This window comes from Ictidomys tridecemlineatus, chromosome 15 (assembly GCF_052094955.1).
Source record: "Ictidomys tridecemlineatus isolate mIctTri1 chromosome 15, mIctTri1.hap1, whole genome shotgun sequence".
In the NCBI taxonomy this organism is placed as follows: Eukaryota; Metazoa; Chordata; class Mammalia; order Rodentia; family Sciuridae; genus Ictidomys; species Ictidomys tridecemlineatus.
In genome coordinates this window covers 48917781-48932703 of record NC_135491.1, presented here as the reverse complement: position 1 = coordinate 48932703, position 14923 = coordinate 48917781, and the positions used below count along the sequence as shown (strand labels likewise).

Genomic DNA, 14923 nt, shown 5'->3' with positions numbered 1-14923 from the left:
GAGAGCCCATTTCACAGAACTCTGCACTATATGTATTAGTTCAGAAGATTAGGGCCCCTCTCAAGGTCCCTCATTTCTTTTCCTTCAGCTACAGATCCACAAATATTTATGCCTTTCCATAAGCCATTTGACCTGGTTGTTTTTATTTGTTAACATTAATAATTTAAATTTATTGAGTGCTTAGATTTTCAACAGACACTTTCTACATTATCATCATGTTTAATCTTCTAGATACCATTTTAGTTACATTTAAAGAGAAGGAATCCAAGGTCCACAAAGGTTAAGAAACTTGTTAGTATTTACAGAATTAGAACTTGATCCCAGATCTGCTGGAATACAACACCTGTACTCTTGATGGAACAGCGCCCTATCTCACACTCATACTTAACAACTCCTGGACCATGTCTTCTCTCAGATGATGTTACCCTTCCCTCCCTGACCATCCATCCCAATTTAATATCCTAACATCTAAGAGAGATTTTTTTTTCTTCCAAAGCACAAAACTTTATGTTGCACACAAAAATTTCATTGCAACTAACATTAAAAAGAAAAGAAAGAAACACCTAAGTGCTATCCTATGGAAAGTTCTACTGTGCAATGAATGTCTCTGCTTTTTTACTTGTATAGAAAAGGGGAAATGGAACTGAGGAAGAATATGATTTTCTCCCTGGTAAGCATCATATAAGATTGATGAATATATGTTAGGGGTTTTATACCTTTAAAAACCTCTGTACCATGCTACTTTAATGCATTTCTTGGTTTTGTTCATTATATAACAGTGGTTATTCTGTTTTGTACTGGTTTAATGTTGAATTATGACTTTTATTGTCAGTGCACAAAATGGGCTGAGTACATGCTTTAGTTGACAGTGACAAAAACAATGACTCTTAAAAGTGACATGTGTTGGGCTGGTGATGGTGCTGGTTGTGGGGAAGAAGATACACATTTTTATGGAAGTAGGAAGATGAGATTTGAGGAAAAAGACATATTTGACCCATAGCGAGGAAGTTTTATCTAAACTCCTTCTGTGTTGACAGGTATTAACTGCACACTTGAATAATAGTTAATTAGAAGAAACCCAATTTTCTAAAACTAATTAAGATCAGAGACAGAATAAAGATGGACAGGCTTGCAAAGCATGCAAGAAACCAAGATACTTCCCGTTTTTTTTTTTTTTGGACAGCTCCCTAGTGACAATTGAACCAAACCCCCTCCTTTCATTTTGGCTTTAGCTTAAATTCAAACTAATCATATTCGACCGGTAGAGCTGTCATTCTAAATTCAGGAAGATGCTGACCCATCGTGTTAACTAACATTCAATCAATAGCTTTCCTTCTCTCTGTATAGTTTATAATCAATACGACCTGCTAGAATCTATCCTCTGGGTTTCATATTTAGCTTTTCCAAAGTGAAAGAGGTCTTAGGTGGGGGCAAGAGGCTCAGTTCTTTTGTTAAGAACTTCTGGAAGGTTCTTGATGTTATTGACACTGGCATCCTCTTGTCACTAAATAGGTCACTTTGGGATGGCTCAGGAAGAGCCTAAACCATTTTGGAATGGCCATGAATTTTATGTGACAAAAGATGTCCATCATGGCACAGTAGAATTTTGTTCTTATTCCCTTATTCCTATTTCTTTTATGGATTTTTCACAATGAAGGCAAAGAGAAAAGAACTCTGCTCTTACGCTAATTGAAAATACATTACACCCTCCTTCTGTTAGGAGGATATTCATACATGAAAGACTGTGTATTAATACATAAAGACTATAAAGTAGTTAAGAAGACTATAAGTCAACGAGCTTAAGCTTTGAAACATGTTTTTCTGACACACAGAAAATTGAGAAAAATTTCAGAAAAAATGAAGAGCTGAGCATGGCTATATTCAAAAACAAGTATCACAAGGCCCATAAATGAAACAGAACAGGACTGACTGAAGCTACGATCTAGGAGGTGCCAGGTTCTTGAATCAGTAGAAGTGTTTTGAGGAATAAAAATGGAAACCAAAAGATCCTGCAGGGAGCAATGGATGAGGGCCAGTCCCTAGCCAAGGCAGCTTTCCTGTATATGTAAAATAAGGCCTTCGAAAGCTGGAATGTTCCAACAAATGCACTCATGCCAGCGAGGTGGACATGGTGGTAGGGAAATAGTGACTGTCAGATAAACAGACCATAGGCCAAGCCTCGGGCTTTCCAATGACCAAACCTGAGTCTCCAATATCCCCATGAGCAAGGAGGTTTAAGACTTGATTCTGGACTAGTAATTGTGTCTAGGGTGAAGGCAAACATTAGAATTCTAGAAAGGGAGATGTGGACACTGAGAATGAGAGAAAAAACATACTCTGTGCTAGATTGATTTGTCATTTAAAATTCCAAATGCTCAGAAGCTGCAGACAACCAGGTAATAGATTTTTTTTTCTTGAGCAATCAATAGCTCAAACTGAAGTTGATTAGAAAGCCCATCTGAGATCCTTGAAGTGATGCAGAATAGGATAATACATATAAAACAAAGATTGTGAAACAATGACAGTTAAGAATCAAAATCTCACTCCAGCCTGAATGGCAATTATCAAAAATACAAATAACAATAAATGTTGGGGAAGATGTGGGGAATACTCTTATTTTGTTGGTGAGATTGCAAATTAGTACAACCACTCTGAAAAGTAGTATGGAGATTCCTTGGTATAGGAATAAAACCACTATATGACCCAGCTATCCCACTCCTTGGTATTTATCCAAAAGATCTAAAATCAGTTCACTACAGTGACACAACCACATCAATGTTTATAGAAGTGCAACTCACGATAGCCAGATCATGGAACCAGCCTTGGTGTCTGTCAACAGACCAATGGATAAAGAAAACCTGGTACATATACACAATGAAGTTTTACTCAGTCATAAAGAAGAATGAAATTATGGCATTTGTAGGTAAATAGATGGAACTGGGGAACATCAGGTAAGTGAAATAAGCCAGACTCGGAAAGCTAAGGGTCAAATGTTTTCTATCATATGCAGAAGCTGGACCAATGTAGAAAACAGGAGAAATAGCAAAGAGGAAACATTTGAAGAGATAATGGCTAAAACACTTTCCAGAATTTAAGACACAAATCCTCTGATACATTGAAGATAAATTTAATAAAATAAAGGATAAAAACATAATCTTAAAAGCAACTAGTTAAAAGAAAAGACAAGTTACCCATGTAGAAACAATAATCAGGTCACAGTGGCATATTTACCAGCAACAATTGAAAATTGAAAGGAAAAAACAATCTGTCAAATAGGATCTTATATTCTGCTGAACTGAAATGAGACCTTTATCAAAGAACTTAGAAGGATATGATTTAGCAAACAAACAAACAAACAAACAAAATACAAACCAAGCCAAGTATGGTGGCACATGCTCAGGAGGCTGAGGCAGGAGGATCATTTAAGGCCATGAGTTTCATACCAGCCTAGGCAACAGGGACTCTGTTTCAAATATAAAAGAAAAGGAAGTAGAGAAATACAAAAAGAAAAACAAGGGGGGGGAACAGTAAAGTATACAGGAGAAATAAAATGATATGGCAGAAATAATCCAACATACACTACAACCACAATAGGGTTAGAAAGCTAAATTTTGATGTGATAGGTGAATGATGGCCCTCCCCAAATTATGTCTTAATCCCTGATATCCATGAACATGTTGCCTTACATGTCAAAGGGATCTTCAGAATGGTTAAGGATCTTGAGATGAAGAGATTGTCCTGGATTACGGGTCTGGGCCCAGGGTAATCACAAAGGTCCTTTTAAGAGGGAGGCAGGAGAGTAAGACAGAGAAAGATGAAAGAGGCACAGATGAAAGTCAAGGTCAGAGAGGGAGAAGATGCTGCTGGCTTTGAGCATAGAGAAAATGGCCATGGGAAAGGAATGCGGGTGGCCTCCCGAAGCTGGGAAGGCAGGGAAGCAGGCTCTTCCCCGGAGTCTCGTGCAGCCTTCTAGACACTTTCCACTGCCGACCTTCAGAACATAAGTGAAGAAACTCATCCCAGCAGCGACAGGAAACCAACAAAGCTGCTTATTAAAAGATGCACTTTATCATCAGCTTTGGAAAATTCACCCTATGCTATTTAAGATAGATTTAACTAAACAAATCACAAAACATTGAAAATAAAGGAATGAAAAATACCAAGTTGATGTTAATTTAAAAAAAAAAAGCAGATGTGGCAATATTACTATCAGGCAAAACAGAATCTAAGTAAGGAACCACAAATAGGGATTAAAATAAATAATATCTTATGAAAAAGGGAATAACATACCAAGAAGTAATTAGGTTATAGAAGTTTGAACAATATAATTAACAAGACTGATTTAATACCAATATGCAGATGACTAGTCTGTTATACCACATAGCTAGAGAATGCATATCTTTTTATGGTCATGTAGAATATTTATAAAAATCAATCATATGCTGTGTTTCTCCAAAACCAAATTCAGAACATGTATCATACACATCATGTGCTCCAAATTCAATATGATTAAAAGTTTTGTTACAAAGCTATAAAAGCAAAAATGGTATACATCAAACTATATACACATATTTAATTCACATATTAAAAAGAAAATCATGATAGTGCCATATTTATAACAATACAGAATTACTGTAAATAACAAAGTGCGGGGTTTACACACATTATGTGTGCATGTGCAATGTGTGTTTCAAAGGAAAAGAATTATAAACTGAATGCACTACTAAACTAAGATTGAAAGTATGTTAGTTCCAATGAAGGAGTTGTAGGGACAGACAAGGCAAGGCACCGAAGATATCAGGAAACAGTTTTATTTGGCTGCAGCCAGGTTCAGAGGGCACAGTTTTTTGCTGTAATCAATTAATCCCCTGAACCCCGAGTTCAGGGAGTTTCAGAGTTTTATACCCAGCATGTAAGGAGAGGGGCTCAGAGGTTCACAATCTGCAAAGTTCACATAAAAGCAGCTTTTTCTTTCACTGTTCTGGGTAAGTTAACCCTTCAAGGACAACACCTGAGAAGGGGAGAGCTTCTTCTCCCCTTCTTCCCTCCCCTTGCCAGCTGTTGCCAGGGAGCCCAACTGTAACTTATCTTAAAAGTATAGACATCTCTGTGAAGCCCAGCTCAAGGCCAGAGGCCTTGTTTGCACACTTTTTCAAAGAACTCTACTGGATATGTTTGTGAAAAACTAGTCAGGGGTGTCCAGCACCTGGAGTGCTGGTATCTTCTCGGCCAGTGGCCAAGTAAAATAGGAAGCTTATCTACATTGAATTCTTTCTTAGAGACTCTTTTGCTGTCAGTCCTAAAATCAGCCATGGTGAAGATTTCTGGAGAAGCCCAGTTAAGATTTTCTGTGGAGAAAGGGGGTGCCACTACAAAGGTGCTTGAAAAAGAACAAAACAGTTATAAAAAATAGAAAAAATATAAGACTAAGCAGAAATTAGTAGATAAATTTTTTAGATCCACCAACTCTGTTTTTAGGATAGTTTAGATTCACAGGAAAATTGAGTGTAAAGTCTGGAGTGTTTGGATATAATACTGTACGCCACTCAAGTTCAACCTCCCTCACCATTGCTATCCCCCACCAGAGTGATGCATATGCTACATTCAGTGAACCTATGTTGATGGCTGTCATTATTGCCCAATATTAACAATATTAACAGATTAAAGGAAAATCACAATTATCTGAATATATGCAAGAAATGCATTATATTTAAGCACATTTTCATGATAACAAAAAAAAGTATAGATGAAAACTTCGGTAATGTCACATAAACCTTAAGGCTTCCTCTTTGTGTTGTACAATTCTGTGGTTTTGATAAATGCAAAATGACATGTATCCATCACTATAATATCATGAAGAATAATTTCACTGACCTAAAAATTCTCTGTCTCCCTTTCTTCCCCTGCACCCACGGCAACCACTGATTTTTTTATATTTTACTGACTGCATAGTTTTGCCTACTCCAGAATGTAATATAGTTGGAATCATACAGTAGGGAGTCACATAGTTAATATGCACTCAAGCTTCATCTATGTCTTTTGGCATTTTAAAATCATAAGAAAGTATTTTAAATAATTTTATGTCAATAGTTTGTAAACTTAGATAAAATAATTCTGAATAATCATTATAGAAAACAAATCAATACTTAAATTTTTCTTACAACTATCATCTCCCATTACCAAAAAACTCACCAAATGACTTCGAATCGGCATACTACAGTGATACAGCCACTTCAACGTTTACAGCTCAATTCACAATAGCCAAACTATGGAACCAACCTAGGTGCCCTACAGCAGATGAATGGGCATATATACACAATGGAATATTATTAAGCCATAACAAATTATGAAATGATGACTGGAGAATATCATGCTACATGAGATAAGCCAGTCCCCCCAAACCAAAGGCAGAATGTTCTCTCTGATATGTGGATGATATGTGGATACTAACCCACAACAAGGGAGAGGAAGATTAGAAGTTCATTGGACTAGATAAAGGGGAATGAAAGGAAGGGAGGGGGATGGGAATAGAAAAGACAGTAGAATGAATCAGACACATATTTCCTATCCTTATATATGAATATATGACAATGTAATGCCATATCATGTACAACCACAATAATGCTATCCTAACTAGAACAAGTTATATTTATTCTATGTATGTGTGTTAAAATATACTTCACTGTTATGTATATCTAGAAAGAACAACAACAAAAAATAAACACACCAGACTTGTGATTAAATGATTTTGTCATCAAAAAGTGGATCCTACTATCTATAATGATTACATAAAGGTCTTTTCCAAAAATTAGAAAAAAGATAAAAACTGACTCATTATAAGAATGAAAATCAGCCAGACATGATTGTACATGACTGTAATCCCAGTTGCCGAGGAGCCTGAGGGAGGAGGATCATGCATTTAAAACCAGCCTCAGCAAAAGTGAGATGCTAAGCAACTCAGTGAGACCCTATCTCTAAATAAAATACAAAATAGGGCTGGCAATGTGGCTCAGTGCTTGAGTGCCCCTGAGTTTAATCCCTGATAACTGACCCCCACAAAAAGATTGCAATTAATATTCTTAATATCAAAATCAGAAAAGTGTAATGCTAAAAATTATAAAACAACAGATGCAAAACTAAAATAAAACGATGGTAATTTTATCAGCAATGTGCTTGAATTAACATTACAACTGATTGGATTAATCCCAAGAATGCAGGTGACTCACAACCAGAAAATCTATTAATTTAATTCAACATATGAAGAGATTAAATGAAAAAAATCATAATCATCTGAATGTATGCAAGAAATGCATTATATTTTAGCACATGTCCATGATAATAGAATAGGAGGTGATAGAAACTTCTGTAACGTCACATAAATATCTACCAAAACCTCCTGCAGGAGATATTATGCTTAGAATGAAAACATTTGGAATGTTTTTTTTTATTGAGGTAGGGAATAAGGCAGAGATACCCATTCTAACCTCTTTTATTCAACACTGTATATGAATCCTATCCAATGCAGTGAATTGAGAAAAAACAGCAAGCTATAAGAATTTGAAAGGAAACCTACAATTGAGAGTCTACAAAAAATTAGAACTAATTAAGAGATGTGTGGCAAGACTTAAAGCTGATAGAAGAAAATTCAATAGTTATTAATAATATTAATGTTATTAATATGATATTAGAGAATACAATGCAAAAAAAGGTTCCCTTCACACAAAGGAACTTAGGAGAGATGAAAAATAATGTTTTATGAAAACAATTATAATATTTTATTACAGAGCATAAAATGAATCCTAATACATATTCACAGTTAGCTCCAGTGTTCATTTTCTAGCTGCGTAAATTTGGGCTACTTTTCATTATTCTTGTACCTCATTTTCTTCGGTAAAATAGAGGTAAAAATAAAACACATTTAATCAAGTTATTGATGAGTACATAAAGTAATACACATAAAGTACTTAGTGCCTTGTACATAACAAGGGCTAGTTGTTATTATTAAGTCGTAGCATTGAAGACAGTAGGGGTAGTAACACTGAGGTAGATAACCTGAATAAAACAGAAAGCTCAGGAACATACCTAGGTACATGTGATTTCTGAGAATCTAATCTGGATTAACAGGGGAGGCATTAAAAGAAAAAGAAAGGACTGTTCAATAACTGCTACAGGACAACTGACTTTCTTTCTGGGAAAAAACAGACATTATTTGCATTGTATATAAAAACAAATTTAGTTGGACTAAAGATGTGTGAAAAACAGGAGTCTAAAGTATTTAAATAGAAGAATTAGGATAGATTTCTTCAATTATACATAGGAAACAGGAAAGGAAAAGACTCATAAAACTGGCATCAAGATTAAAAGCATATTTAAGAAATATCCAAAACATCATTATGAACAAAAGATTAGTGTTCTCAATATATAAAGAACATCTATAAATACATAATTGATAATAGATAATTATTACAGGAGAGGATATCCAAATGAACCATTCTGAACCTCAATAGTAATAAGGGAAACACAAATTAAATACAGAGTGAGTTACTATTTCATGTTCATAATGGCAAGAACTTAAAGAATCTGACCATACGAAGTTTTGCCATTAGAGAAACAGCTCAAATACTCCTAGAAGGACACACTGATATAATGACTTTGGAGAGCAATTTGGACATATCTAACGAAGCTGAAAAATCTACTTGTTTCCTGTCTTAAGACCCAACAATTCTACTTCTTGTTATTTGCCTGCTCTACAGACAAATATTCTGTTCATTGCAGCATTGTTTTAATAACCCAATTGTGAAATAGTAGGCAAATAAATAAAAATAATACTGGTAAACTGAGTATATGCGGCAGCTAAAGGATAGTTTATATGCATTAACATGGGTGGATGCTGGAAACACAACATGAGTCTAAAAAGCAAGTTTCAAGATGTCAAACGAGGTGCTCTGATTCAGATACACTTTTAAACAACAAAATGCTACAACACAGTATTTATGAATACATATTATATAATAAAATATAAAAACATGGCTTTGACATACCTCAAATTCATGATATGTTTGCTTCTGGGCAGAAAGGAAGATAATGGAACTGACTAGGGGAATATATGGACTTTAATATAAATATTTAATTTCTATTAAGAATAGGGGATAAATGGGGAAAAGGCTAATGTGTGAGGTTCCAGTGTCAAGTATAATTCTTGGATTTTTCTGCATTGAGAATATAGTTCTTGACCTTCTAAAATCAAATAATTCTGTGGTGAAAATAAACTAGACTAAAATTCATAAAATACAAGCCCTCATGTAACCTTGGGCAGATCTCCTAACCAAGAGGAATTCAAGTTGTCTGATCTTCTAAATGGGGACACTGAAAAAACTAAAGGCAGTGGTATGTATCGAGCCTAAAGAAAAATGCTATCTAGGGCATAAATCATGTACAATGCAAAAGTGTCGTTCTGAGCTGAAAAACACATATTTTATTGAAAATATACATCTTAGTAAACAAAGTTATTATCTTGCAAAACCCATCTGTAACAAAAAAAAGATATTTAGAGGTGTAATAACAGTGGTTGGTCTCTGATTCATGCACATTTCTTTCTTTTTTTTTTTCCATATACAGATTTCTTTTGGGTTTCCTTGAGCCATTTCCTTCCATAGACAAGTTGAGGGCAAAGCTCACCTACCTCTTAAAAGGCTGAGAAATAGCTCATTCTACACATTATGGGGTGTAACATCTTAATGACATTATCTGTCAAAGGCTGTTTGCCCATTAAAATCTCTCTAGCATGAAACTCTTAATCTAGTAAGTTCCACAGAGGTCTAAGTCCTGGGTCTAGAGAGCAAGCTCAGGTGTGCAGCGATGGCGGAGTGTATCATGCATAGCCACAGTTTTCTATAGACCAGTTTAAAACAAGCCTTCTGGCAACAGTGACAATTTTCACCATCTCTTAAAATGGATAAAGTCTCGCACCAAAGATCTTACTGGATCCTAAATGCCTGACTGCCATTCTTCTGGGTTTGTTTATTTATTTTGTTAAAACAGGGGCCTCAATTTGAATTTTAAACCTCATTTAAGAACTACAACAGTGAAGAATTTTTATACACATCTACATATGTGAATCTAGTTCTTCATTATACATTGCAAAGGATAAAAAATGAAAGGAAAAAGATAGATTATGTATCTTCATTTCAGACATATAATGAAGAATTATGGCTGGTTGGAGAATGACATAATGGCAGTGCTTTGCATATAGACATCTCTACGTACCTCTGATGAAAACAAAGCTTATCCAGTTCTTTTGTTTATTTCAGATGATCCTTAACTTTTTGTTCTGCCCTTTTTAGCAAATCCTGCACTTCTAAATCTAAGGTTGTTAAAGGAAGGAACATGAAACCAAAATCTTCTTGCCATTTCCAGGTCCATTCTCATAAGCACTCATTAGGTAAAGCCAGGCAGTACAGAAACTCAGTGAAAAAGGTTGAGTCTGAGGTTAGACCAGAAGGACCAGATCAACATCACACTCTACTGGAAATTGCAATCTACTTAATCTGTCTCTCCCTGTTTCTATCTCCTTACAATGGGATCACAACAGTATTTTTCTCATGGAGTTTTATTAAATGCAATGCTATATATAAAGTGGCCAATAAAACTAAATGTTAGTAATAATTAATTCAATGTCATCATATTGTCATTATCATAATTGCCAAGCTTGCTGAAAGGTGCTAAGAATTAAGTGCAGAGCTCTTGTCATTAAAAGGAAACAGATATTGAAACAAATAAATACAGAAAGAGGGTCCCTACTGAGGTGAGGAGACGACTCAGTTGCCTGAGGGTCTGAAGATGATGCGGAAGCACCGTGTTTCCCTTGCTGCCACATCACTGTATGGTTATGGTAAGAGGCCAAGAAAAATCAATGTTTTGAAAGAAGAGCACTTAATTGAAGCATCAGAATTCCTGTTTCTAGAGTCCAGGGATTCTACATACCAAACTGTAATGACCTCTTGCTGAGATCACGGAGGCAGAGGCCACTGCAAAGATGTTTTAGTGCCAGCTGACACCCAAGGTGTCACTGGCATCTGAACACAAGGCTCTGAGCTAATTGAAGCCAAGTCCAAACTAATAGCACAAGGAAAAGGAATGCTGATGCTTCCAAACAGGTCCTGAGAGATGCACATGCTCTGTCTACCCAGGGACACCCAGGAGAAGAAGGGCTCCATCCTCCAGCCCAGCACTGAGGACCTCAGGGCCCCTGCCATGTTCTCACCCCCATTTCTGCTGCTCACCAGAGACAGGGAAATCTCTCTTCCTGAGATAGCCCTCTGTGTGCAAGCAGAAACCACTCTCTGCCACAGGGCCTCTCCACGCCCTGACCCCACGTTTGGATGTGAGAGTTTTTACCCCTCCAAACCAGAGGGAATTTAGGCTGCTGTCCCACTTACTAAACTTCTCCCCGGGAGTGGTCAGGATGTGCTGGTATTCTAGGCATTCCGAAACTCTTTTCCTGTGCTAATCAATTTTTTTTTTTTTACACTAAGGATAAGATAGGCTTTAATGGAACAAATATATAATATTTAACTTATAAGGATAGATTTTATAATGTATACAAAAGCTATATATAATCATTCCTAATCTCTAAAATTATAATGTATTTATATAATCATATGTATAGATTATATATCTATATATAGTTTTCACTATTTCCTCACTTCATACTATGAAGAGGACTTTTTTTTTAAAGAAAATCTTTTTCTTATTGGTATAGCATTTATTTCAGAGAAATTCAAAATAGATCTGTGTCACTAAAGGTAAGCATCCAGTGTCTCATCTCCTGACCTCTGGATGATAACACAGAGATGTTTCTTGCTAAGGGAGAAGTTAATCACAGTGGTTGCCATGATGTGTGGGCACATATGAGGCTCTGTAGGGCAGACTGCTAATGTCTGAGGAGGCATGACATGCACGGATGGCCAAGAGAGGAGAAAGGAAGCCTCCTCATGTCAGGGTAGCCAGCAAGAAAAGAGAAGAGCATCCAGCATCTGAATCAGTAGTAAGCTTATTTAGGGAACAAGCATCTACCTGCTGAGACTTTTTCCTAATGCTTAATAGTTTCTGTAAGAATTGATACTGTAGGAGCTGGGATTGTGGCTCAGCAGTAGAGTGCTCGCCTCACACAAGCAGGACCTGGGTTCGATTCTCAGAACCACATAAAAATAAAGACATTGTATTATGTCCATCTACCAAAAAAAAAAAAAAAACTCTCTCTCTTAAAAAAAAAAAAGAATTGTTACTGTACATCAAGTCGAAACTCAATAAATGGTATTTCAGTTTCTTTCCACTCTAATTTCTAAGTTAGCATAATTCAGTTTCTATAACGTTAATACATATTTATTAGAAAATCCAGCAAAACTTCCAGTTGAAATATAAAGAGTGTAATTTCCACCTATGAGAACTACAGTTGAAACTACTTTTGTTCTATAACTCAATAAACATCAGTTTCCCAAAGCAATGGAGGGAGAAACACATCCTACAGTAGATCATTAGTGTCATAGGACTGGCTCCTTGGAACCAGAGCTCGCTGATTTAAGGAAACATTAAGGAATTGAAAGATGGCATCAGGAAATGAAAAAAGTCCTATACAAGCCAACTGGGCCATTCAATATATACAATGGAGCTTTTTGTTTTTTGAAATGTACCAAAAATTGCCATAAAAACTGAGATCTGGAGGTATTTGAGAATGAGAGGGAAGGGTGCTGTATGTGCGTCGGAAGTTGCCATCTCCTTCCTCCCCAACCCACACAGGCCCTGCTCTGCTCCCCCTCGTGGTTCTCTCCCACTGTTCACTCGGTACTGGACCAGGAACCAGCACTTCCTAAGCAACACTTGTGATGGCTCCCAAATGCGTCAATCAGCCAACTGGAGAAAGTCCAGAGAAAATGTCTTCTCTGCAGGATTTTTCTCTAACCATTATTAAGCAATATCCTCTGCACAAGCTCCATAAGGCTGTGGTGCAAGGTTGGGGTCGTGTCAGAACCTCAAATTGAACGGAGCAGTGACTGGAGGTGGAAATGGCTACCTCTCCAGGAAGTAAGGAAAAATAATAATAAAAGCAAACAATGGTAATGATAGTGGCTGCCAACTGGGGACCAGCGTCTGTCATGAGTCAGCAGCAAACTATGATCCTATTCCTTCTGGCAGTGGTTTTTAGAAAATTAGTATTATTTGATCCTTCAGAAATATCTGACAAATGCTGAAACTAAAGGTTATTCAAATGACAATGATGTGGGGGTAGGAGGAGGGCTACCCCAGAAAAAATTAATTGAGAAAACTATTTCTAAAACTAAGAACACTTTCAATTATTAGGTTCAGAATTCCTAAATTCTACAAAACAAACAAACAAGCAAACAAAAATCCCCAAAGCTGTCCCACTATATTATGTCTGTTCTTGTACAAAAAATAAAAATCAGCTTATAAGAGACCAGCAGGTCAAAATGTCATTGTGACATACACAGAAACAATATACTCATTTTAAAAATATATCTGTCTTTGTATCCATCTTGGTCTTGCTGTTTTCTTTAATTTCCATTTTTGGCAAATACCATCTTGTATTCCATACATGCTTATAAACTACCTTAAAATACTCTCAGAAGGAAGGGAGAATAAAAATAGAATAAACATACTAACAAATTTGTAGCAAAGGATTCAAATTAAAGGAAGGGTTGCCAGTTACAGAGACATTTTAGGAAGTGTTTTTCTAGAACTGGAGCCAGGCTTAGGAATCTTCACTAGGAGAGCTGGGACCTCTGAAGCATCTTCCTGAGCTAGGATGATATAAAATGTACTTGTTTATTTGCCAAATGACTTGCATATTGTATTTCTTCATCAACAAAAAGGTTATAACCAAGAGGAATTGGGGATGGGGAATGACATGGTTCAATACAGCTTAAGAATGCAAATCTGTTTCTGTGCTCATTTTCAAAGATGTGTTGCAAAAACCAGGCCACTGCCTGCGAGCCAGAGCTGGGTTTTCATCACACGATGGCCCAGGGCCTACTCACCATGCGTGCCCGAAACAATGCAGGAATGAAGGACTGGTTAGCTAGGGTGAGAATTCTGGAAGAGTCCTTTAGGACGTAGATATTGCCAAAATCAACTTGAGTGGGGTGCACGTAGATCACAGGGCCTTCCCCGATACTCTTTATATGACATACCTGTGTTCATGTGAGAGAAAGAACAGGACCAGCTGAAACGGCTGGCTTTAAAAATCAGTGCCAGCGGAAGCTCACAGCTGCCCCTTTTTATAAAAAGCAGAGCATAATAGGGTGCTAGGGGGAGCTGACATCCTTTCCTACTGGCGACAGGGATGGTCATGCTGGGTCAGACCTGTGGGTTCCAGCCCAGAATTCCTATGCACTGAGGGGAAACCAGAATCTTGGGCCTCTAAGACCCATGCAGCTTTCCAGCCTCGAAAAACACTTAGCATGGGGCTCAGGGATGGCTTTTTAGAGCTGAGGTGGCTGGGTTTGAGTCCAATTCTGTCATTTCAGTAGCAGAGTGACAGGGAAGGGCCACTGCACACAGCTGTGCAGGTTAGTGGCTGAAATCCACTTGTACTATGTCTGCCAGAGAAGGCGGTGCCTTTTTCTTTCATCAAGCACTAGCTGCCCTCTCATGAGCTGCATCTGTGCAGGGGTGGGGTGTCCCAGTGAGCCCAGCAGGGGACATAGACTGGTGTTTTGGGAGTGGCCACCTTTGCAATGCCATTTCATGACTCAGGTTGCTTTTGGCATTTTATATGGAAGAGATAAAAGCAATATCCTACCTTATTATACTCTCAAGCAATCAGAACCACTTCAAGCAAATGTAAGCTGACATTGCCCAGCACCCAAGTACTCCAAATGCCTAGGGACATATAGCCTGAGCAACT

The 14923-nt window shown here is 37.1% G+C and overlaps 1 protein-coding gene across 8 annotated transcripts in view; it reads right to left on the bottom strand.

Moving 5' to 3' along the window:
• The window catches only part of Hydin (HYDIN axonemal central pair apparatus protein), a 358781-nt gene that overhangs the window by 186206 nt on the left and 157652 nt on the right, over positions 1-14923 (bottom strand). For all 8 annotated transcript variants that reach the window (XR_013430979.1, XM_078032635.1, XM_078032636.1 and 5 more), the window contains one exon: positions 14055-14207. Coding sequence is in view for 7 of the 8 variants with exons in the window: in XM_078032635.1 (XP_077888761.1) it covers positions 14055-14207 (153 nt within the window). In the remaining variant the exon portion in view is untranslated. The remainder of the gene's footprint in view (positions 1-14054; positions 14208-14923) is intronic.